General features: G+C 42.8%; 1 protein-coding gene across 1 annotated transcript in view; it reads right to left on the reverse strand.

The window, feature by feature from the left end:
- The window catches only part of CDase (neutral ceramidase), a 147,569-nt gene that overhangs the window by 59,904 nt on the left and 71,569 nt on the right, over positions 1–16,096 (reverse strand). Inside the window, exon 2 of the mRNA XM_075878500.1 lies at positions 14,912–15,055. Coding sequence (XP_075734615.1) covers positions 14,912–15,055 — 144 coding nt within the window. The remainder of the gene's footprint in view (positions 1–14,911; positions 15,056–16,096) is intronic.

Raw genomic sequence — 16,096 nt, forward strand, 5'->3', positions numbered from 1 at the left:
ATTGGATAAAACGAAATTTCGAGCAACCAATTGGTAACCACGGTATCTTTTTTTAGGAATCGCGGTATCTTCTATAGAAATCTTGATGTAATTGGCTGAAAATGTGACACCAATTTATAGGTCTTACGAGTCAAAACACTGATATATTTACGAGGTGCGCCCGTAGTGGGGGACTCGTCTATAATTTTGACCACCTGGAGTTCTTGAAAAGGCACGTACTTAAATTTATGTGACTGGAAGTTATTGCATGTAGCACCTGTCAAAATGGGGCCACCATGACGTTAATAAACCTACTCTCTCGAGCCTGATGAGTTGAGTTTATTTATCACATGCTGTTTTACAGTGGTTGGCATAGGTGGAAAATTCTGCATCAAACAGCTTGACCATGCTCCACGTCTCAGATTCACATTGGCAGCAAAATGAGAAAAGCAAAGTTTAAACGCAATCCAAACCTACAATGCACATGCTTTGCATTGAAATCAAGTTCTACAAAAAGGAAATAATAACACGGACATATTTAACAAAGCATTTTTAAAAAAGAAAAATTAGAAGAACTAGAGAAGAATTCGTTCGCAAAAAGAAAACGAATCTGTAAAAGTATAACACCTCCAAAAAACAAAGACAGGAATTCAACAAGGAAAAGTTCTAACAGGGAAACAAAAACTAAATGAAGCGAAGTTTTTTTTTATATATTGTGCGGGGATTCTGGCATAATACACGATATAATAGTACAGGTAAGGTAAGGTGTAGTGAGCATAGGTTACAAAAGAAAACAGCGAAATTAATCCCTAAAAAACAAGCTGTGGTCAGGAATAAATAGACGAGTGTAGGGTTGGTCCTGATAACAAATACGATGCCTCATAGAACACGAACAAACTGTGACACAGGAGAAATGAATGAAACCGTATGTAGCTTCCTTTCCAATCCTGTCTCGTATGTTTGAACTTCCTGCTCTGATTACTAAAGGCTTATGAACTAAGTTGCACAATGTTTTCTTACTTTACATTATGCTATAAGTCCACCCACGAGTACAAATAACGAGGATGAACAGAATCAGCGTGAATGACGCTCAATCAAACGCTCCTCTATGTACGTTTAAGCGCCCACGGTACTGCATAAAAAGTTCAACGTGACAATTCATCTGATATGAGCTTTTATTTCTATAGAACATCCTTTAAACTCGGTGAGAAGAAACGCATCACGCGTCATGCCCTTGGGAGCTCACAGAATTCCCATAGAACCTCACCCTATAGAATCACCAGTTGAAACCCTTCCCAGCCGAGTGAACTGCTATTGAGGTCATAAGGTCGACGCCATTCGCGGAGTCAGCTGTTTACGTTAGCCTGACGATCACGGTCGACGTAGTACTGTACACGCGGAATGATTCAACTGCGAGCGCGGTTTACGTGTCATTCGCTTCTACCGCGGGCCAAGTCGAGGCAAGCGTGTGAGTGACCTTGCACGAAAACAAGCCGGCCGTGTAGTGGAGGCCCGTAAGAGAGAAAGAGAGCGTGCGAATCAGGCGGGAAAGAGAGCGATCGAGGAGGGGTAGGGAGTGAAACAGAGAAAGCAGTGGGGGGTCTCATCAAGAGAAAGAAAAGCCTGATGCTTCACTCTTGCCTATCGGCGAATAACGGAATTTTCCTTCATGGTGGGGTCAAGGCTAACTATTTCTAGAACGCTAACCCTCGCTGTGGGCCATTGATTCGCGTTTCTTTTTGAAGCTGTTTCGTAGTACTGAGGCTTCATTTTTGCCTTTTGTGCTGCAAATGTTGCGCGACCCGTTTTGACTTATATTGCAGAATAATTCATTTATTGTGTCGCCATTCCCCCTCCTCTCTCATTTCGAAGCTGTCAATAGCATCTGGTCTGAAAAGTGCTTTGCCCTTGCCCTTCAAATATCAGTATCACTTCACTTTTTTGCAAATTGTATTTCGTAGGTTTATTTTAGGTTAGTCACCTATTTCGTATAGTTGCTGTTATCCCTATGCACGTAAAGCGCTTCGTTACTGCAGCATTACTTCTTTACTTTTTTTCCGCTCACGCATGTAGTTATAGCGAATTACCATTTTGTGGGTTTCGATTCAGTCATAATAATGTGAGAGTACACACAATGCATATTATCAATCAAATATGGATTGAAGGAAGCATAAATTAAAGTAGTAAATTTACTCAAGTGATCAAGTTTGAATTAGTTGTAGATAAAGTTTTAAAGACCATTAAAGGAGAATCAAATGTGAATCGAGACCTCGTTAACAAATCTGAGCATATGGAACTATTTGTCATGTCTAGTTGACCGAAAGAGAACAATGAAAAGCAACAATGCAGTCGAGCGAGAATGTCAAAGGAGCTTAATGGGTGTTCTGTGAGGCCATATGCTTTCGCCTGTGCTCTCTTCAGTGTTAGCTAAATCTAGTGGAAGTTTTCCTGTCAGGTAAGAGGCCACGGATAACGCCTAGGCAGAAATCACACTCAAAAAGTTTTTGGAAAATTTGCTAACTATCACTTCCTTTATTCTTGTATTTCAGTCATCTGTTGGCCTTACGCACAATATATTAAAGTAAAGCTATCAATGATCTGCACGAGAATGATGAGTGCGAACGTCCGCTCTAAATGATGATGATAACTAGAATTTATTGACCTTAACCACAGAAAAATCGTCCATGAAGTGAAGCACACCTGATGTAAAACGAGTCAGCTAAGTGTGTGAGAGATGTTAAATAGGCAGATTCCAGGATATGTCGAAAAAAATTATTATCTATTTAGTGTTCTCACGCGTATTAATCACTAGAAAAATTCCAGCATCATCCAACTTCACTCAAAAAACCCACAGGGTCCCCTTCTAACCTGTGCATTTGCCTAAGACGATTCGCAAGCGAAATTCATCTCCTTCTTTGCCTTCAAAGTCCATGCATTGATTGTCCCCCGCAACCCTCCGAGAGTTTTATGCACCTAACGCAGCTTTGCTTCGCCTCCAAGATCGAAGGCAGTGCAAGCTGTTTGCGCCTCGCCTGGTTTTTCATCGCCTCCGTGATCAGTCGCCTATGACCAAGCAGCAACGTCACACGACGAAGTGCCATCGTGTGACGTTATGTTACGTTACTTGAAGATCCGTAACGTCACGATGACCTCATATGATGACATGATAACGTTATGATGACTTTCATTTGCATCCCTTCGTGTTGGAGCCACCGACTGTCACTTTCGGAGTTTTATGACCTAATAAATCGTGCTGTAGTGTACGCACACCGAGAAATTTGCGAATTTGTAGCTGCCTTGAGGTCACCGCAGAAGCTCATAGCACGGCTCATAAAAATACTCCCAAAATATCAGAAATTTTTTAAGTTATAGACAGGAAACTCTCAGGATCACCTTCGAGCAGCCAATTCAGGTTTATGTTTACTGCTGTAAGTAAAAAAACGGTATTTCTGCTTGAAACTTAATACTTCTACGGGAGCCCTCCTTGTTGACAAGCTTTCATAATGTTGGTAAAGTGGTCTGCAATAAGCACACGAAAAAAGAATAAGTCGATTGAGGGGGAAGTGAAGGAAGAAGTTGGAATAAAATAGCGCATGACACCAGTCTGTCGTAAATTATGTGTGTTTGATGTGTTAGTTCCTAGTCGGAATGCTACAGTTTTATTACACGGAAGCCCGAAAGTGTTAATTGCAGAGGGTTAACTGCGTGTTACAGGTATATCTACGTCAGCATTTTTGAAATGAGTGAAGGTTGGAAAGAGAGTACACGGGTGTTGTGAGATGTCTTCTCCGAAACGAGTCACTCAGGTCTCGAAATTCACAGCGGTCTTGAAATTCAGGTTATGATTCAGTGCGTTTCCTTTTTTCTGATTGATGCGGTGTCACACGACAGGCGTGCACTGCTATAGATACCCTGTACGACACGCACGTTCACCCGAAGCTACCCGTTTGTCTACTTCATTCTGTGTAGACTCTAGCGCAGTTTTCCGCTAACGGAAGCTCGAGTTCGCTGCATAAAATATTTCAAGAGTGGCTACTTGGGCTGGTTGGTATTGCATTTTTGAAAGAAATATACTTTCTTAGTGCGCAGGGAACGTTTTCAGAAGGAAGATGGGTGCGCCTGTCCTTTCTCTTGGCTCTATCTTCCTTCTGAAAACATTCCCTGTGCACTAAGAAAGTATATTTCTTTAAAAAAATAATTTTTTTCTGTAGACTATGCCGCAGTGCGATGAGTCTGGGCGTCCAAACTCTGGCGCGATTTTAAAGCATGTACTTTAAGAGCTAACGTGACTGAGGTTAATTAGGGGTCCTTCGCTATAGTATGCGTCATTTATCACGGCTAAGCTTGTAATTTTGCACCGAAAAATAACCATTCTCTCATGCTCGTCTGCGGGGGTGCTTTTATTTCACACAGATCCAACTAACCAAACTACATGTGACGTTATTCGTGAGAAGCTGCAAACTTTGCTTTTTCAAGGTCCGTCGTTGAGCGTATGTGATTCATACGAACGGCGAGGGTAAACTTGACACAGGGGCAGCATAAAAATGTGCCTCGTGCGCTTCCCTGAGTGGCGAAATACATCGTATTTTCCAACTTCGCAATCGTGGCGCTTGATCGAGTCCAAGAAAATCGCCATGCGCTCCGTGATTGGTCGCCTCGGTTGTTTTCCTTCTTTTCCTCCATGGCCGCTCTCACGTTGTCGTGGCTACTGACGTCAAGCGCCACAGCACTCCATCCTGCCGATCATCCTTCCGTTAAAAGGGAGAAGATTTGGGCGCGTTCGTTATTCATCGTTCTTCATAAAACAGAGCGCAGGCAACACACGGGGCAGAAAGAGATCGGGACAAGCGTTCGCTATCAACTGAAGTTTTATTGCCGAATCAGAGCATATATAGGCACCCATTAAAGCCACTATAAAGAGAGGAAAAGAAGAAAAAACAACGAAAAAGGAGGCGTGTCTGTGCCAAGAATTTATGCTCTTCTACAGATAACAGGATGGACGGGATACTGACACACCTCTTACCTGCCCTCACTATCTCTGCCACCTCGATGATTTCTCTAGTCATTTTTTCCCGCTGCCGATACAGTACAACTGTCTGACTGAACAATGGAACACACACTCTTAAAAAAAGTTAGTAAAAAGGTAGCAACTGCAAGAAAATAGGTAGTAACTGCAGCACTTACTACCTTTTTTTGTACCATTGGTACCCTTTCACTACTTGTTGACTGCTTACGTTAGTAAACAGTTATTACCTGCAACTGTTACTAACTTTTTGTGGCCTGTTTACTACCTATGTTAGTCAACATTAAGTAACTAGAATGAAAGAGGTATCAACTACAGCCGTTACTAGCTTTCTTGCTCCGTTACTACCTTTTTGCTACCCGGCTGCTGACTATCTAATCCAAAACAGTACGTGATTCTGGTTCTGATACTTTGAGGGTAATTGTCTCAACGTATCAATATTAAACGAAAAAAATACGCAGGAGATATTGCTAGATAAAAGATTTTGTTTTAAATTACGCAACATAGATATGTTGACGTCATTCTGATACTGTCGAAACGGAGAAGTACAAGTTAACTAACCATAAGCAAGTGCTACACACGTTGTAATAGACAATTACAACACAGTAAATTACAGCAAATTCACAGGACCGCAATAGAACAAGATGGTCACAAATATTTTGGAGGATGATCACAATTAATTCCCTGCGACGCGTTTTCCAATATTATTGTTGTCTTGGCACGTCAAACCCCCAAACGATTATTACCTATTTTTCCGCTGATATATTCGCCGTGTGAAGCATTCAAATGCACCGAGACTATGTCAAAGAGTTCTGTACCTTCTTTCGGCTACTGTCAATAATGTCTTTTTGTGGCCCTTTTATAATAAATAGATATGACATATCATTTTTTTTACAAGTAAGGCTGATTAAAAGTCTTGTGCTACGTGCCCAAGCACACGTAGTCAGGTAGTATGATATAGTACTCTAGATTCACATTTGCTATAATTCATCCTAGAACACAAGTGCTTCCCTGTACCAGACACGCATCTGCTAAGTAGGGGCTCTATATATACCGAGGCTTGCGTTATACTGTAGTGTAAAAAATAGTGCAATTCTTAAGTCTATGTATTCTTCGCGTTCATGGCACACCACGCAAATTTACCCTAAGTTGTTTAGTAATGAGACATTAATTGACCAACATTAGCAATAAAAAACACTATGCCAATATGAATGAACAGGGTAGTATTGTTGGCTACTTCTTTTTTTCTTGAAACCTTTAAAATTTACTACCCATTGGTGGTAACGACTAGGGTAGTGACAGTTACTAAATGATAGTAGTTGCAGCAAAGGTAGTAGTTGGTACCACCCTTGCCGTTACTAACTACGCTTACTACCAGGGTTGTAAAATATGTGACAAACCATTACTACCCCAAAGTTAGCAAACACTACTACCGTTTTTTTAAAAGTTGATTGATTGTTTGATATGTGGGGTTTACCGTCCCAAAACTACCATATGATTATGAGAGACGCCGTAGTGGAGGGCTCCGGAAATTTTGACCGCCTGGGGTTTTTTAACGTGCGTCAAAATCTGAGTACACGGCCCTACAACATTTCCGCCTCCATCGGAAATGCAGCCGCCGCAGCCGGGATTCGATCCCGCGACCTGCAAGTCAGCGGCCGAGTACCTTAGCCACTAGACCACCATGGCGGGGCTTTTTTCCAAGAGTGCACTGTGGTCTTGCGTCACACTTCCTACAATGGCCGGCAAGGTGTTCGTCAATCGCAGTGCTCCCGATTTTTTCGTTATGCTCCTGCAGGCGAATGTCGAGGCATCTGCCAGTCTGGCCTACGTAATGCCTGCCACATGAGAGGATGGTGCTGTCCGTTAGACGGTGCTGTCTAATTTTCAAATGCTAGCGGCATGGGTGAAGTTGGTTTGTTTTAACTCTTATCTTTTTACTTGAAGTTGTTGCTTTTGACAACGGCATTGACCTGCAGAAGTAGGCTGTTTGCGTCTGATTGTGCGCAGCACATATTTTAAGTGATCTGTTTCACGATTGTTGTGATCGGGCTCTCTCTGACCAGCTGGGTGACTCGGGAACGGTAGATTGATATGTGAGGTTTAACGTCACAAAACCACCATATGATTATGAGAGACGCCGTAGTAGAGGGCTCCGGAAATTTCGACCACCTGGGGTTCTTTGACGTGCACCCAAACCTGAGCACACGGGCCTACAACATTTCCAGACTCATGCATTGTAAAAAACTTTCAAGTATGTAAACGGCTTCTTCGTTTTTTTTAAGTAGATCAGTTCTTGGTACTATTGCGAGTAGCTCTCGTGTACAATGTCTTGACTGCAGCAACTCAGTCCTCACGCGAATTCTTGCATCTTTTAATCCATATTTTACGTCGCTCAATTTGACCACGGAATTGCCCGAACAGCTCAGCATCAGGTATTTATATCTGAGGTTGCATTTCAAAGACAATTACGTGTGTTGGGTCTATGAACCAAGAGCCAGCAAGCCGTTCTTAAAGTACTCATCTGAGCCCTCGAAGCTTACGAAGAGGAACGTAGTGCTTTCTCTTCGTCAAATGCTATCTGCAAGTCCTGCGATCACTTGGTGGATGAAAGCCTCCTCAAATAAGTGGCACGTTTGGAAGCCGCAGGCTACCCTAAGCATATCATTGTCTCAGTCGCTGAAGGCCTGCATCGAAGGAAGAAGTGTGTATCACGTCGCAGTGAAAAGCAATGAACGGAACTTGAGAGAATCGCTAAAAAAAATAGAGCCAAAGAAAAGATGCCTGTAATTCCATACCTTCACAAATTGTCTCACAATATAAAGAAGGTGGGGCAGCATACTGCAGTAAAGGGTGTGTTTTCAGCACCTAACAAGCTTTTAAGCTTCTGCACGTTGAGCTATCCGATAAGAAAGCAGAAACCTGTTAGCTAAATCGCACACAAAAATGCCTGCGATTTCTGTGCAAAAGGTGTAGTGTACAGAATTTCTCTTTCATGTGGCAGGCATTACGTAGGTCAAACTGACAGATGCCTCAACGTTCGACTGCAGGAGCATAACAAAATCGGGAACACTGCGATTGACGGACACCTTGCCGGCCATTGTAAGAAGTTTGACGCAGGGCCACAGTGTGTTTCATTGTTCAGTCAGACATTTGTACGGTATCGGCACCAGAAAAGAAAAAAAAACTAGAGAAATCGTAGAGTAGAGGCGGAAGAGATAGCGAGGAAAGCTAACAGGTGTGTCACTATCCCGCCCATTCTGTTACCTGTAAAAAAACATGGATTCTTGGCATAGACACGTGTCACTTTTTGTTGTTGTTTTTTCTCTTTTTTCTTTTCTTTATAGTGGCTTCAATGGGTGCTTACACATGCTCTAATTCCACAATAAAACTTCAGTTGATAGTGAGTGCTTGTCCTGATCTCTTTCTGTCCCGTGTTTTATGCGCTCTGTTTTATGAAGAACATCCTTGTCAACGCTTTCCAGATATACCTCAACGACACAGATTGCTGAGAAGCAGCGTTTCAGGATGTGCTACGTGGAGACACGAGCATTAAGGTGCTTTTGTAAGAACAATACAAACGCCAGAAAATGAACTGCATAGGCACGGTGGTAAATTATTCGACCACCCGAAAGAGAAAACACAGAAAGTTTTTGGGTGTGTCACGACCGTGTTCGAATAATTCATAATAACACATCGCGAAGAAGGCTGTTCGAAGAAATATTCAAATGCTTCGTAATGCCGCTACTTATAGAGTTACCCCCACCAAAAATGTGATGTATTATTACCGATGAAAAATACGCTCTGATATCATGAGCATAAAGTTTGCATTACACATTTTACGTCATTTACCTAAACATTCTTGCCGCTTTATGAAATCATGAAATACAATTAGGCATAACAAGAAAAAGAATATTTTTCAGCAGACGAGTAGGTGCTATATTTGCCACATGCAAGCTTGTTTCTATTCAGTCTATGGCACTCACTCGACTAAGCAAATCTTAGAGAATGAAATAGAGAGAGGGGGGGAGGGGGCTGCATGCTCGCTTTAGTGGTTAAAAAGCATAAAAGATTGAAAAAAAACGCTTCTTGAGGAATGCAACTTTGTTCCTACGGTCTATTGCAGTTCCCTTTATAAAAACGTTTCAAACCACAATAGGAGAGTATGCTTAAGCGCCTGCCACATAACCATGAGAAATCATTGTCTGTTGCCTATTATCGAAAAGTAGCCCCACCGTGGTGGTCTAGTGGCTAATGCACTCGGCTGCTGACCCGCAGGTCGCGGGATCGAATCCCGGCTGCGGCGGCTGCATTTCCGATGGAGGCGGAAATGTTGTATGCCCATGTGCTCAGATTTGGGTGCACATTAAAGAACCCCGGGTGGTCGAAATTTCTGGAGCCCTGCACTACAGCGTCTCTCATAACCATTTGGTGGTTTTGGGGCATTAAACTCCACATATCAATCAATATTATTGAAAAGTACCAAGTGCTTAAAATATTATCAGCTTCCACCCTGCCTATTCACTAATTTTACACCTAGCAAAGGCTGCCATGTGGAGGAACACAGTATACAGAGTACAGGTATATTAGGTGGGCTCATTTTACAAGTTGCGCACGCAGTACACTTCCTCTTGGCTGCAGCCATCACTGACCTATCCTATGAAAAATGTATTTCTTGAATAACAGCAGCAATTATGAAAACTAACGAAGGTGTTTTCGAGGCCACATATGCCACAAGTGCAGTGGGCACGCTGAAACTTTTTAAGAGCACGTACCATAAGTGGCTTCTTTTTTTTATGCTGTCGCTATTTGTAGGAAGAAAACGTTGTCGTTGTAAATTATATGCGGCAGTGTCTTTCTAATGTTAATATAATAATATACCTTACCGATGGCAATGAGTAAGTCTCAAAATTTCTGTACATTTTTGAGAACACCAGAATGTACGTCCAGATATGACTTACCTTCCACCCAAGTAGAGCTGCAGTTTACTAAATATTAAATATCTACGGTACAAACAAAAGTACACAACATGGTGTACAACAGCAAAATGGCCACAGATTTCAAAACAAAGCCTCTATTAAGTGACTATTAGCTGTTATTGGCTGGGAGAAAACAGAGAATTTTCTACACTTTCTTCGCGGGCAGTAGTACATCATCTTTCACGATACCTACATTAACAAGACGTTTACGCCATCGAAAACGCACATGTGAACAGTACCTCTCTTAATTTCATGAGCGTCAATGTGAACAATAAAATCCATCAGCAGCTAATAATTATTAACTGCTCCGGTGCCCTTTACGAACAAAACTGTCTTGATTTATTCCAGCCAAACAACAAATGAAAAGACTGCATAACGAGGCAGTGTGGTTTTCCTGCAGTTTTCCCACAGCCAACAAAGCTTTAACAGTCACGCCACGTAATTATGGCATATAAAGCACGAAGTCTGCTGAGAAAGCCACGTCGTGCTCTTGTACGACTTCGTGGTGGCAGTTAGAGCGAGGTAGTTTAATATTAATGCTTTTAGCCGCACGAGTATGCCTAGCCTGAAAGACATCAAGAACAATTCAAGTTAAACGCGTGCCTGAACGCCACGTAATTGGTGGCCCTTCAAATTGTGCGGTTTATATAACTGGATGAAAAAAAAAACAACTCTGACTAAAAATTGGTGGATCTCACGCATAGTGCCAATCAATGACATGCCAAGAACGAATGAGGAAGGTTGATATGTCACTTTAAAATTAGCCCGACGTTACGAGGCGGACCTATATTATGCCGTACATGACTTCAATGTGCTGATTATCATGCTTGCACCTGTCATTTGTGTTCGTCGTCCATTCACGTCACGTAACACCAAATTTGGTATATGTGAAGCAAGGGAAACGGCCGCTAGCGCGCTATCAGCGCGATATGTAGTCATTTTTTAGATGACATGCATGTCATGATTATGTTTGAACGTGTCTTTTACTTCGTCACACATTCACGTCACGTAATACCAAATTTGGTATATGTGAAGCTAGTAAAGCGGCCACGAGCACATAAGGAGCGTGGTATGCATTCATATTCTTACACGACACGCATGCCATGATTATCATGTTTGCACCAGTCACATACATTCGTCATCCATTGACGTCCCGTAACACCAAAGCTGGTATATGTTAATCTAGTTGAGCCCTGTGGTGGGTGCGTGGATTTGAATCATCATCGTCATCAACAACATCATCATCATCATCATCATCATCAGCCTGACTACGTCGACTGCAGGGCAAAGGCCTCTCCCATGTTCCGCCAGTGAACTTGGTCCTGTGCTTGCTGCTGCCAATTTATACCCACAAACTTCTTAATCTTATCTACCCACCTAACCTTCCGTCTCCCCCTAACCCACTTGCCTTCTCTGGGAATCCAGTTAGTTAGTTAATAACCAGCGGTTATCTTGTCTAAGCGCTAGATGACCGGCCCATGTACATTTCCTCTTCTTGATTTCAACTATGATATCCTTAACCCCCGTTTGTTCCCCAATCCACTCTGCTCTCTTCTTGTCTCTTAAAGTTACACCTACCATATTTCTTTCCATTGCTTGCTGCGTCATCCTCAATTTAAGCGGAACCATCTTTGTAAGTCTCCAGGTTTCTGCTCCATAGCTAGGTATCCACAAGATACAGCTGTTATATACCTTCCTCATGAGGGATAGTGGTAATCTATTTGTCATCATTTGAGAGTGCTTGCCAAATGTGCTCCACCACATTCTTATTCTTCTAGTTACTTCAACCTCATGGTTCGGCTCCACGGTTCTTACCTGCCCTAAGTAGACATAGCCTTTTACAACTTGAAATGGACTATTGCCTGTCTCGAAACGCTGCTCTCTACCAAGGTTGTTGTACATTACTTTCGTTTTCTGCACATTAATTTTAAGACCCACCTTTCTGCTCTCCTTGTCTAACTCCGTAATCATGAATCGCAATTCATCCCCTGAGTTACTCAGCAATGCAATGTCATCGCCGAAGCGCAGGTTACTAAGGTACTCTCCATTAACTCTTATGCCTAACTGTTCCCACGCTAGGCCTCTGAAAACCTCCTGTTAACACGCGGTAAATAGTATTGGGGAGATTGTATCCCCCTGCCTTACACCCTTCTTGATTGGTAGTCTGTTGCTTTCTTTATTTAGTACTATGGTAGCAGTTGATCCCCTGTAGATTTCTTCCAGGATGTTTATATATGCTTCATCAACGCCCTGATTCCGCAGTGTCTGCATGACTGCTGATATTTCTACTGAATCAAACGCCTTCTCGTAACTGCTTTGACGCTTGCTCCATTTTTCAGAGCGTGTTCAATTCTCTCCATATTATACTTTCTTACATCGGATACCTCATGCTTATTAATCAACTTCGAAAGCTCTGCCAGTTATATTTTGTCTGTCGTACTTGAGACTTTCATGCTTTGACGCTTCTTAATGAGATTTTTCGCTTCCTGGGAAAGCTTGCCAGTGTCCTGTCTAAGTACCGTGCCTCCAATTTCCACTGCACACTCCGTCATGATACTCGTCAGACTATCATTCACTGTATCTACGCTAAGGTTGCTTTCCTCACTAAGAGCCGAGTACCTGTTCTGAAGCGAGACTCTGAATTCCTGTACTTTACCTCTCAGTGCTAGCTCATTGATTGGCTTCTTTCGTATTAGTTTCTGTCGTTCCTTCTTCAAGTATAGGCGAATTCGAGACCGTACCATTCTATGGTCATTCTATCGTACCTTGCCAACCACTTCCCCATCCTGGACGATGCCTGGGTGTGCACACATTATAAAGTCTATTTCGTTCTTATTTTCACCATTAGGGCTCCTCCATGTTCACTTACGGTTTCCTCGTTTTCGATAGAAGGTATTCGAAATCCGTAAATATTGCGTTCTGCGAATTCTGCTAGTAGCTCTAGTAGCTCTCCTCTGGCATTTCTAGTAACAATGCCATAATCTCCTACTGTCTTGTCTCCAGCCTGCTTCTTCTCTACCTCTGCATTAAAGTCTCCCATTAGTATAGTTTACTGTGTTTTTACCTTACCCATTGCCGATTCCAAGTCTTCATAGAAGCTTTCAACTGAAGCGTCATCATGGCTGGATGTGGGCGCGTAAGTCTGTACCACCTTCATCTTGTATCTTTTATTCAGTTTAATTACGATACCTACCACCCTTTCAACAATGATATAGTATTCCTCGATGTTGCCAGCTATGTTTCTGTGAATTAGGAGCCCCATTCCCAGTTCTCTTCTGTGAGCCAAGCCCCGATAGCAAAGGACGTGCCCATTCTGTAGCACCGCTTGAATATCTTCTTCTTAACAGCGCAGTAACACTCATGGTCATTCCCTATTAGTACAGCGCAGCATAATCTCTAGAGGACGCCTGACGTGTGTTTCCGGTAGAATCGAATTAACGTGTATACATGTCATACAAGAACGAAAAGCTCTTTGACGTGGCTGCGGAATGACAGTGCATTTCTTTCCAATGACAGAAGACGTGCACGTGTATACAGGTGTCTGGTCGCTTGGTATTTGCTCTCAGGCAGCCAGCGCTGTTTCATAGGCATTGCATTATGAGCTAGTATAGCGTGGGAAGACGACCTCGCATATTTCCCTTGCGCATGGTATAAGTATCCCGTCACTCAGCTAAGCTGCAGATTTTGATGGGGCTAACGGTTCGATGCAAGACTTCCGGCGCAACTATACCAGTATCAGAAGGGCACTTTTTATAGCTATCAGGGCCAATCCAAATCCAAATTCTTGATTGCGCTAACAAATTTTGTCACTGCTACGCGGTACTGCATATTCCAGATTGAGTTGGGCCTGGACGTCAGTCAAATAGCGAATATACAGCCACATCACGTCACGCAGATTGCGATCGTTTTGATCCCAGTCAAACCTTATTGCGATGAAAAAAAGCGTGTCGCCGTAACAGGTATGGATCGACCCTGATCGCGATCAAAGGTATTTGCCTGACACAAGCAAATGGCTTGAAGCAGGCAGCCAATTAAAGCACGCTCTTTCCAGTGCTTCCGTTTGGTTTTCGTTCTTTTAAATTACAATAGTGTCATACCTCACTTCTGATGCACTCAGTTTCATTTAACCAACCAATCAGAGACGCTGCCGACAAAGCCATGCGCCTAGTTTTTGCAAGGTCTACTACGCCTTCATTACAACCGCAGTCTCGGAACTACACAGATGATGCCACGTGAAACACAGCACCTGAAATACTGTATGATGACTTGTTTTTGCCATTCCCACAACTATCTTTTCCTTCCTCATTTCTTTTTCTTTTTCTGTTCCTTTTTTTAACCTCAGAACAAGGCTGAGACGTGGTTACCCAGCATTACTTTCACGCTTGTTACTTTTACGTCAGCGTATGCAAGAGTAAACAGAGCTACTTGCCACTCACGTTTATAAATCTTTCTCGTAGGATCTTTTTTTTTTCATGTGCGCGTGTACGGTCACCGCAGAAAACGACAATCACAGGCGACTATTGGCCACAACGGTTCTCTGTGCTTCTGTGGACACTTTACATTCGAATGGTTTGCCTCTGCATGGACTAGTTGCTGATCCTGCTTGTCGAGGGGTTGCAGCTAAATTTAAACGTACGCACGAAGTAAAGAGTCAGCATTGTCCTTGGGTTTCGTGCGTACGGCTGAATTCAGCTGCAACCACTCGACTGTACACTGTATTTTTTTCGATGAATTTAGGTGTGTAGGTCGCGTGGCTAAGAGATCTGTTGCATCTCCAATGTTAAGCGTGACAGCAACACGCAAAAGACCAGGGTTTCTGCAGGTATGCAATGCATTCTAGCAAGGCAGTGTAATAACATTAGTGAAATGCAGTGACAGTTTCGGAGCTCACGAAATAAAATGTATTAAACGTGAGTAACAGTGAACTCACCTCAATTTTTACGATGTCACCAATCATGGCGGAGTCTACATTGACGATGACCACCCTGGAATCACCTTGCTTTATGATGAACGCCCTGCTGTACACACGGAAGTGGATGCCGGCTGAAGACTGGCCGGCCTTGGCATAGCCTAACTGCATATGACAAAAAAGATTGCGAGTAAGGAGACGTTCGTTAGATGTGCGCAAGTGCATACATTCACATCTGTGAAACACAAAAACAGCGTAACCAAAACTCTGGTGAGATTGAGAAAAACACGGGAGCATTGTTCGCATTAATTTTTGTTGCTGCGAAATAACTAAAGCTCAATCATATCTTCAAAGCTTTACCCTTAGTACTCTTCAGTATTGACACATCAGTATTGACAATCCATGCAAGAAGGTATCGCTGCACGAGAGGCGATACTTTTTGTCAGCGCAAAGATTGTGTACAAGCAATGTACATCGAATGCTATACGGTGGCCTAGGAAAAGCGCTGACTTGCATGAAAGCATCGCAATTTCACTGACCCTTGAGCTTCTTTGCATCAACTGCCTCATGCTCAATGCGAGCTCCTGATCCCTGGATTTTTATTTGAGGGGCCCTAATCAACTTTAGAAGAACACTTTAGAGTATACATTCTCTCCACTTGAGATAATAAAGATATTGTTTGCCAGTGCTTCCACACGACACTGGGAGTAACACCAGTACCACATACAGAACTTCTGGAAACTGGACCTCCCCGGAAAACGCTAAGAAAGTCCTTCACTGCAGAAACAGAAAAATTGTACGCAGTGGTTGATGCTTGTTACGCGACGGGCCATGTGTTTGCAACCAGGCCTTGCTAGAACCTGACCTGGGATCATTGTGCATAAATAAAACGAATGTAAAAAAAAAACGGCATCGGGTATGCATCAACTTTAAAAATCAATTGTTTTCGAAATGACATACTACCTATGTATAAGCTCCACCATACTTATAGCGAGCGTCCAGAACAAAACAAGACGAGGCATGTGACCTTACGTGTAGCCCTGCGGAGTCAAGGTAAATGGCTTCACATCTGGTATATTCAATGTTACAGACGGAGCGCCGGCACAGCGATAGCTCACACCCTCTTGCGTCGAAGTTATCACTTTCAACAAAGCCCACGTATGTTTATACCCGTTCCTGTCTAACAGCGAACATTTATGAAACGAT

Source organism: Rhipicephalus microplus, chromosome X (genome assembly GCF_043290135.1).
Source record: "Rhipicephalus microplus isolate Deutch F79 chromosome X, USDA_Rmic, whole genome shotgun sequence".
Lineage (NCBI taxonomy): Eukaryota > Metazoa > Arthropoda > Arachnida > Ixodida > Ixodidae > Rhipicephalus > Rhipicephalus microplus.